The 9,529-nt window shown below is 42.3% G+C and overlaps 1 protein-coding gene and 1 long non-coding RNA gene across 2 annotated transcripts; one reads left to right on the top strand and one right to left on the bottom strand.

Moving 5' to 3' along the window:
- Window positions 1–6: 6 nt before the first annotated feature.
- On the top strand, window positions 7–1,687 carry CIAO2B (cytosolic iron-sulfur assembly component 2B). The gene is made up of 4 exons (XM_085306453.1): window positions 7–139; window positions 236–361; window positions 917–962; window positions 1,465–1,687. The coding sequence occupies exons 1-4, from the start codon at window positions 110–112 to the stop codon at window positions 1,560–1,562; spliced, it is 300 nt and encodes a 99-aa protein (XP_085162579.1). The 5' UTR covers window positions 7–109; the 3' UTR covers window positions 1,563–1,687.
- Window positions 1,688–3,546: 1,859 nt separating this feature from the next.
- Window positions 3,547–4,996, bottom strand: LOC146595098 (uncharacterized). Its single transcript, XR_014896027.1, has 3 exons — window positions 4,929–4,996; window positions 4,122–4,310; window positions 3,547–3,631 (listed from the first exon to the last, which is right to left on the bottom strand). It is a non-coding gene; the product is annotated as an uncharacterized LOC146595098 (long non-coding RNA).
- Between the last annotated feature and the right edge of the window lie 4,533 nt (window positions 4,997–9,529).

The following is a 9,529-nucleotide window of genomic DNA, read 5'->3' as shown; positions in this document are numbered from 1 at the left end:
GGTCCGCGGCGCTCCGCGGGGCGCGCCGAGCTCATCCAGGCGCCGCGGCTTCGCCTCTGCGGGGAGAATTAGCGTAGACTTCTGCCGCACTCAAACATAACGTCTAAAAATGACAGCGAGGAAAACGATGAGCAGCAGGGTAGAGCTGCAGGCTGCGTTTCTCGTGAAATGCCCCCTGCTGACTTGTGGTAAAGTCTGTGCGTTTTGTACATAGCAAATGTTTGCTTTTCACCAGGTGAACGACGCTGAAAGTACCGTGGCGGTGGAGTTCACTCCAACAATTCCTCACTGCAGCATGGCAACGCTGATCGGCCTGTCAATAAAAGTAAAACTGATCAGATCTCTACCTGAGAGATTTAAGGTGAATAACAAAATCAGTCCAGAAAGCAAAGGAAGAGGGGGTATTTTTTTAAAAAAATAACTTATAGTGAAAAATAAACTGAAAAAATAATTGGAGCTTTTCTTCATCTCCTCATATGATGGGGAAGGGAAACACTCCAGGAATCAGAAGGCACTAAACTAAACAGTGGCACAGAATTCCTGTTCTGTGAAGGTCAAGTCAAAGGCGAATGGGATTACAGGGGGAAATTACATTTAGTTCCTTGTGGCAGTCTGACTCCTTAAGGGTGAGAATCTCTGTTTTACAAGTGGGGGTTAGAGGCCTGGGTTTGACCCAACTGCCTGAAGGAGGCGTAAGGCAGATCAGAATGCAGTGCTGACTTCTATCTGGAAGAGCATCCAGACATTGTTTTGTTCTGCTATATACAGTAACTGGTTTTGACAAGAATGTGGTTTTTTTATTATTATTATTTTTAATAATAATAATCTTATTTTGCTTGTTAAATTTTTCAAGTCTGAGCTTCCAGTGTGATTGACTTATCCCCTCTTTCTTTGTCATCTTTTTGCTCATTTTAAGGTTGATGTTCATATAACACCAGGAACACATGCCTCTGAGCATGCAGGTAAGCTTTTTAGTGCTCTGTTCTGTGGTTTTCTTTACATCTTTAATCGTTCAGTYTAGAAATGAGACTCCTGCATTTATAGAACAGCTGTTGAGTAGCTGAGATTACAGGACTGAAGCGTGTAATAATGAAGCTTAGATACGTTGTGCACCTTACCTACAACACTTCCTCAGACAGCCTGTGCTCTGAAATAGTCTCTGGTTTGCCTGGGTTATGGAGGGCTCAGAAAACGAGAAGCTGGGGATAAATTTCTTGTCTTGTTACAGCTACACATGCATAGCTCACTGCTGCTGAATTATAAATAGCCTCCTTGTTTAACTTGTGTTATAATAGGGTAACTTTGACTTTAGATTACAACTCTGTGGTGTACTCAGCATCTGCAGAAATATTAGTTTACCCCAGTACCAACAGCGTAATTATCTGTCTCAATGTAAAATGTTTCTAAAAATACATTGTATACCAATGTTTTGACCAGCTCTTTGTGATCTTATTTTCTGAACAGTTAATAAACAGCTTGCTGATAAAGAACGTGTAGCAGCTGCTCTGGAAAACTCTCACTTATTAGAAGTGGTGAATCAGTGCTTGTCTGCTCGATCATAATTGCCTGATGAGGAAGTCTTTGGTATTATGCTTTGTTAAATTAATTTTGTATATAAGTGGTGATGCAAGTACTTCATCTGTGTATCTATAAGCAAAATAAAATTATTTGGATTTTCTTAAAGAAATGTTTCATTACTTCTACAAAAATTAATATGTGGGAAACTAGCTTTCACAAATATTATGAAAATTGACTTCTAAATTTATTAGCACTGTAAGATTTTTCTGGGCTTATCTTAAAAAAAAAATTGTTTGAACTTGTTTTTGTCAGAATTCTGACTATTCTAACCAAAGATTAGTTATAAGCTCAACTTTAGAAATGGATTTTACACATTGACCAAGCAAATTAGCAGTCAGAATCTTCACATTCATATGATTATTTTTGGACTTAATATAACTTAAGCTTCAAACGTTGGGATTTTTACAAGTTGGTGCATGCAAAATCATAATTGCCCATAGCAATAAATGTAAACACTACTGAGTCAGTCTTTATTACACTGAATATTTATATTGATTGATATTTATACTTACACTAGCTTGTATCATATTGACTTGCATACGGAGGTCTCTTTAAACCTGCATGAAATATGATTATTTTTAGCTACTCATTACTTCTGCTGGTAAATACAGTACTTCAGAGATAAATGGTTTTTCTGCACCTAGGAGGGAGTCATACATTGTTTGCAGTATGAACAGTCCAGCTACTCTCTGCTGAAGGACTTTCCTGACAAGGTTTGACAGCTAAATCACAAGCTTTGTGTTAAACATACTCAGATTTAGTATTAATATCTATCCCACGTTACTGGGATGGAAAATATGGCACTTTCCAAACAGTTGTCTGTGGTATAAATTTACAATAGAGGAATTCATTAGGATAAATTTTCATAATTTACTCGAACCGTTGTAAGAGATGTTTTTATTCCTGGACCATGTAGGTAGGAAAAAGACTTAAATAAATAGACCCAAGTATTTTGGTGCCAGCACACATGCAGTGTTATGTATCAATTATGAATTACCTTCAACATCATCAGTTACCTAGAGAGTGAGTAATACAAATTTTTTTCAAAGTAGATTTTGCTAATCCTGTCTATAAGACTTTATCCTTCAGTAGTAGTTTCTCTTCRAAGATCTTGGAGATTCTTTTAAAAATGGTGAACCTTATAAACTCTGCCTGTGTAAACCACAGCATGATACTTCATGCTTATCTGTTGAGTTGTTAAAAGAAATGAGGAAGTGGTATCCAAGTAGGATAGATAAAGTCACAAAGCAAACTAGGACAGAAATAAGACCTGATTTCCTTACAGTTTGAGAAATGAGGCACCTAGTTTTCACAGGGCTTGTGCAGAATGCCAACTCTGCAGCAGCCTTCATCTGCTTACTTGGCTTAGCATCCTCTGTATGATCAGCTCTTGCTTGGAGGCATGAATTTGAAATTGTAAATAAAGACTATTTGTGTAATAATAATACTGGGAAAGGAGCGGAATGTTCCTTATGTTAGTATTTTGTCCCTCTCTGCCTCTCTTGCTGAATCATTAATCAGTTCTAACGTTGCCAGCCATTGCACCACAACTGAAAACTTCAACCATGGCAATTCACGTAGGCATTTCACAGGCAACAAGCTTTTTTTCATTTTATTTTTTTTAATTAGAAAATGAATGGTGCCTTCCCAGTTTTGGGGGAAGATTGGAGTGTGRTACGTGTGTGTGGAAAACAGAAGGATGAGTAAGCTGTCAACAGATTGCTTCGAACCGCACTCCAAATGGAAAGAGAATCTGGAAATTATGCTTAATAAAATTGCTACTGCTCAGCTTTCACCACTATATGATAATAGCGTTAAATAACTAATGTATTGGGATGTTGGCATTTGCCTTGCAAGGCATGTTGTGCACGATAACACTGAGGGGGCACACTGCACATAGTAACACTGGGGAATGTTTTGCACCACTCACCTTCTCAGAAAAGCAACAGTATGTATTTAAATTGCTTAGATTTATAGTACGTAGTTGAGGGGTGACTTTTCAGTGAAGGGAAAAATCTTCAGTCCCCTAGGTATAATGATCATTATCTGGCTCCTGTATATGGGGAAAAAATGGGAGCAGAAAACACTAATTTGTTAAAAATGCTTGTTTTCAAACCTTCCCCCCCCACATTTAATCTCTGGAATGCCTTATAATAGGCCACATGCCATCAGAAAATATAACCCTTTGCAGCAGCTGCACTGAATACAAACAGCCTCATTCAAGTCCAGGAAAAATGCCAGAAGCAGACATCTGTTTCACATTGCTATGCTCTGGGCAGAGTCTTCCAGGGGTGGCTAAATGGCATTCACCATTCTAAATCTGCAAACACAGCAACAAGCTCCCCAGGGCAAYTGGCTGGGTTGTGCACTAGAACAACCTGCCATGCGTTCAAGCCAGCAGACCAACATAGCTGGGTCTGTGCATCTCGGGCCTTGCTGCTCAGCATGTTTCTCCTCCCCTCCACCTCAATTCTTCCCCCTGGGAAGAAGCAGCCTTCTTTCTAGCTGCTCTCATACTATCATTGCATTTTAGTACCATCTACCTGAAACTTGTGAAGATGATTCATCCCGCAATTTCATTACAAGTGGATAGAAAACAGCTTGTAGCAACTTATTTCCAGAGGTACAACTAAATGCTGTCCATGGAAGATGTCACATGAAGAACTTTCCACTTTAATAGGGAATATTTCTTGTGTTCCTTGGGTGGAGCAACATATACCACACACTGGGAACTGTTTGTTTAAAGAAAAAAAGAAAAAAAAGTTATTTCAGTCTTGYGGCCTTGGTCAAGATTGATGTGTTTACATTGATAAAGTACTTTGATAGAGRTCTTCCAGAGCATTGATTTATAAACAGCATGTTTTGCAATGTTTTTTATAACTGCTAAAAGCATTCCCCTTTAGCTTGTCAAGCAGACAACTATGCCATTTCCTCTTCCTTGACAAAATGCACTGTTTGGTGTAAATATGGACTGCAAATAAGTGGCAGACTTGATTTTTTTCCTTAAACGAAAGTTTTATAGCAAAATCTTTCAAATGTTACTATGGAAAGCTGAGTATCAGCTTAGAAAATAAACCCAGGGGAAACTGAGGCTATTACCTGGGTGTTTAAACTTGCTAGTGTGCCTTACCACCACCTCCCAACAACATTTAAAAGTGAGCACACAAGACTGCCTGTTTGCTCATTCCACAGAATGCTAAAAATACACAAAAATTTACAAAACATACAAGTAGCAAAGAGCTCTAATTTTACTCAATGTACTTCAGTCGTTGCACAAGACATGCTACCTAGTTTTGTAACCTTAAATGTTTCTTATTATCTGTTTATGCATTTCCTTTCCCATGCCTTACCTGTAAAGACCGTTTACAGCCTGCAGCAGCCCTCGAGCAGCTCCATCTGCAATGATGAAAACATCTTGGTTGTCTGGATGAGTTGAAATCCTGCTCTCCAGCTTCATTCCACATACTCCTCATGATCCCCAAATAATCTGCCAGTCTCATCAATTTTGTTGCTTTTCAGAGTCTCATCGCAAYGCACACAAGCTCTGCAGGTCAAGGCTACGCTCTTCAGAGCAGAAGTTAAAACAGTCTCTACATTTCCGCTAGTAGCTCAGCGCTGAATGCAGGGCTGGAGGGAGACAACTGGGCAGAAGTTAATTTCCAGTATGTTTGGGAACGCATGTAATGTGGGATGGGGAGCAACTGCAATCCYGGAACCTCAGGACATGAGAAAGAGAAGGAAACTGCCAGAGCAAACAGCACCTTGATGTGCTGCCCTTACCTCCAGCAGCCTCCTGCTGCAGCAATGTGGAAGACCAAGGAGCTTTTACAACTACTAGCTGGAAATCCCACCCTCCAAACCACAGGGAACCAAGAGGCTCCCGTTACCTTATGTTGGACATCTCCCATCCCTCTGGTTTCCACATTCCCCTTGGGCAGGCTGCCTGGCGGGGAGAGTCCAGCGCAGAGCCTGCAGCCAGGGCACGGCCGCACCGTGCAGAGTGCTCTGCACAGTGTGAACGCCAGAGTGGTGCTCGAGCAGCATGAAGCGAGCTGTGAACTGCACCCTGGGTTTCTCGTCCCTCTGCCCGGACTGCTAGGCACCCCCCCGCTAGTGCCCTCGCACTGTGGCAGGTAACAGCAAAACCTTGGCAGCCCCACCGCAGGTAATCCAAGTAATTTCCTCCCAAAGAGCAGCACAAGGCAGAGAGGACCAGGAGAGCCAGCATCTACATAAAAATGATGCTCTTAAGATGACACAGGGAGATGCACACATTGCTAGGCCAGGAGGGCAGAGACCAAAGAGCATGGACAGCAGCTGTGCCCACACTGGGCCAAGCAGGGAGACCCAGGCAGTGACAAGCCACCCCTACTGCCCTCTCTCCTCTCTGCTGGACATGATCCTTCCTATTGCTTGGACATAACTTGGGAGAGATTTCCAGTTTTTCTGGATGATGGTTTAACACAGCACTTTTTTWATCTAATCTACCAAATTACTTCCATCTGGGTTCCCAGCAGATGTGTCACACGGGGTTTGGACCAAAATAGCCTCAGCAGGTTGTCAGGAGCACTGGCTTGCTTAATGCCGTGATTCCTGAGAGCTGTATTCCTCTAGAAGGCTACACCTTTGCTAATGAAAGAACTGGCACCTGCTCCAGCCAAGGGTTATGAAGGTACTTAAGCAGCAATATTCTTTTCCACCAACAAGGATGATAAGTAGATTAGCCATGTAGTCTGAAGTGCTTGCAGAGAAAAACTGTAAATGCCCATGGATTCCAAAATTTATTCCTAACAGTTTTAATAGAGTAGCCCTTGTTTTATTATTGAAAATTAGAACAAAATACTTTCAACAGCACTGAAGCAACTTCTTTTTTAAAAAAGATAGTTACTCTAGAGACAGGTGGGAAATAATGATTAGGAACAAATCGCATACAGGTTATTTCTTTTCAAATTTGTACTGACTTCTGTTTTCATAATGAGTTTTTAGACATTGTTTTTGGAAGATGAAAGTGGATAATAAAAAAATGCATGCTAAGTTCTATTTTATAAATGATTGTTACTAATGACAAGCATTGACTAGGAGCTGGAAGTAGGATCTGTTATTTAAACACTTTCTTCCCTTCCYCTTTCATACTCACCATTCTGGGTCTGATCCTGCAAACTGAGAACTTTGATTGAAGTGATACTCTGGATTGTATTTTTAGCATATAAATGATGATGTCTCTTTTTTTTTATTGTAAGAAAAATATTGGGCCATTCCTGGCAAAAATTGAGAATTAATTTAATTTTGCAAATAAACAAACAAAAACATCAGCTTTAACCTCATCAATCTTGACAATCTCGCTTCAAGTGCATGTTTCATTTGCATATGTACGTTTTAGTTCATTTATAGTCTAAGCATTCAGTTCTCCAAGAGCTGTAGTTACGCAGTTACCAACTCATAATTAATAGGTTTTCTTGATTTTATGGCTGAATAAATAAACACTATAGCTAAGATGCAGATTGTATCATAATACACATCAGCTAATGTATCATACTAGTCCAGAAATTGCACTTGCAGCGTATTCTACTAATCCTTAAAACTGCAGTAACTGTGTTATGAATGTCATCAGTGTTTGAAATAAACACATAGAAAAGATGGCATGCCTTCCTCTGACACCTTACTGTGACCCTGTCTTCATCCTCTCAAAAGTTGCTCAAGTCTTTGACGGACTACAAATAAACTGTGTGTTGTCTTAYGTGTTCTTGCCGGGCAATCCCTGCTTGGCCATCAGCAACGACAAGATGGAAGAGGCAACACGGCTCTGGAGCGTGGTTTGGTCCAGCTGGGAACAACGGAAAAGATCCCMCTGAACACGCGCCAGAACACACAAATAAAATGATATGCCAAAGAAAGGGAATACATACAGGAAAGTTGCCAAGATAGTGATGCACTCTCTCTCTGATCAGCAACGTTTAGTCTGTATCACAAAACACCCTTGCCACAGAAGCTGCCGAGCACAGAGCTCGGGCTCTYGTGAACACAGACGAATCGAGAGGGRCTGCGCTGCTCCACGAGGGCCGTTTCGCCTCGCGCTCCAGGTCTCCCATCACCGCTGCCTACCACCGTCCCGGCCACRCAGGCTTCAGGGCCACCCTCAGCCTCGGAAGCAAAATTCAAAAGCTCTGCAAGTTAGACGTACTTCTGTATGTACACGCAACTTGGCAAAAAGAACATAGGAGAAATGGGAAATCGGGGATAGCTAAAAATAACATCCGCCTGCAATTTCAGATGCCACTGTAAATTCTCCTGTTGCTCAGGTGGTCACTAAGGTTAACACGGTAGATGGTGCTGCAATTTCACACTGGCCAGCAGTGGAGATCTGAGATCTCACCAGGCAAAAAACCCACCAGAGAAAGAGGGGACAAATGTCCGTGCCTAGACTCTGGGAGCGCGTTGGGGCTCACCAGAGGAGAGTCAGCCACGCACAGTCAAAGCCGCCTTGTCGCCTCTCTGGCCGTGGAGACGCCAGAGCCCCGCTGGCGGACAGCGAGCTGCTCGGCTGCTCGGCTGCTCGGCTGCGGGCCGGCGAGTCCAGCGCCTGCGCCGTACCCGCTCGCCCCGCTCCGTTCTGCTGGGGTCACTTAGCTGAGTCACTCCACCCGCATCAGCGCAGAGCGTTCAGCATTCACAACCGCTCTGCCACTGCGGGTAGCGGTGGGCTGTACGTACAGCGGTGGGCTGTACGTACAGCGGGATGCCTTTTCAGCTTGAAATAAAACCTCTCTTTGAATGCTGACACAATTGCAGCTGAACTGACATTTGATTTATTTCAGCTGACTTGGTAACTATTGAAGCATTCCATTTTAATTAGGACGATGGTTAGCGAAATCTGTCATAAAATCTTTTGTGGTTTTTAGCCTTTGTGAATCAACTTACCAATAKGCAAAAAACATAGAGAATTAAACAGGTCCAATATACAGTGCACTGTTATTTTCTTTCACAGCTAATCKAGGGAAGCCTATATATCCATACAGCTTGATGATGACAGGATGACAGATTCGTTTCTCCAATGAACAGTTTTCTTCTTATAAGGGAAAAAGGACTGCATCTGAATGAGATCATTCAGAAAAGCCCTCCTTCCTGAAAAGTACTATATTCTTCTCTGTTGCCTAGCGACATACGGCTGCTGCCCTTAGAAGGCTGCAGATTGATCTGAATGATTCTGGTGGTGCTGATGTGTTTGAGCAGAGGAGTAATGCAAATATATAACCCTTTCTTTGGAAAAGATTATGAAAGAAGGATTATGCAGAGGGAAGGGTGAGCGTGAAAAGAAAGCGCCTTTGCGGAGGAGAAATTTAGCATGTTCATCATTCCGAGTACATGTGCAGGCAGTGGAATCACAGACTTGATGTTTCTGACGTGAGAGTCTGATGCCAGGGAAGCGTTTGCCTGATTAATGTTAATTACTGCTGTGAGTAAGTGTTGAAAAGGGAAAAAACTGTCAAGGCCTGATTCTGATCTCATTTCCAACACTGTAAACCAGTAAAAATGCCATAGAAGGCTATAATGTTGCTGGATCTCATTACTGCCAGAGAACAGGACAAGCACTGAATCTCTCTTTAAATATAAGTGGCATTAGTAATTTGGAAAATTAAGACGGATGGTTTTAAATGCCTAAAACCCAAAGTTTTACATTGTAACGTGCCTATCGATGGAACCTCTGACAGGGAACCCTGCCCTCAAGCACGGGACGGGAGAGTTCGAGGGAGGGAGCAATAAGCCCCTGGCACTCGCCCAACGCGACGGGCAGCCCAGCGCCCCTTGGCCTCGCGCGGCATGGYGGTCCGCTAGCCTTCGCCAGACTTGCTGCTGCTTTTAGGAGGAACAAGATAAATGGAGAAACAGGGCTATTTCATGTCTGCCTCGTTGCATCTGGTTTGGATGTAGAATAGTTTTGATATGGGTCAAG

Source organism: Rhea americana, unplaced genomic scaffold (genome assembly GCF_003343005.1).
Source record: "Rhea americana isolate MKP2758 unplaced genomic scaffold, rheAme1 scaffold_24, whole genome shotgun sequence".
Taxonomy (NCBI): Eukaryota; Metazoa; Chordata; class Aves; order Rheiformes; family Rheidae; genus Rhea; species Rhea americana.
The sequence above is the reverse complement of the archived record's forward strand: the minus strand, read 5'-3'. Positions and strand labels throughout refer to the sequence as shown.

Excerpts from the sequence above, each read along its gene's own strand:
- CIAO2B (XM_085306453.1), top strand. The coding sequence starts at position 110 with ATGACAGCGAGGAAAACGATGAGCAGCAGG. Across the intron at positions 140-235 it reads GGAAAACGATGAGCAGCAGG|GTGAACGACGCTGAAAGTAC; the intron begins GTAGAGCTGCAG and ends GCTTTTCACCAG. Across the intron at positions 362-916 it reads CTCTACCTGAGAGATTTAAG|GTTGATGTTCATATAACACC; the intron begins GTGAATAACAAA and ends GCTCATTTTAAG.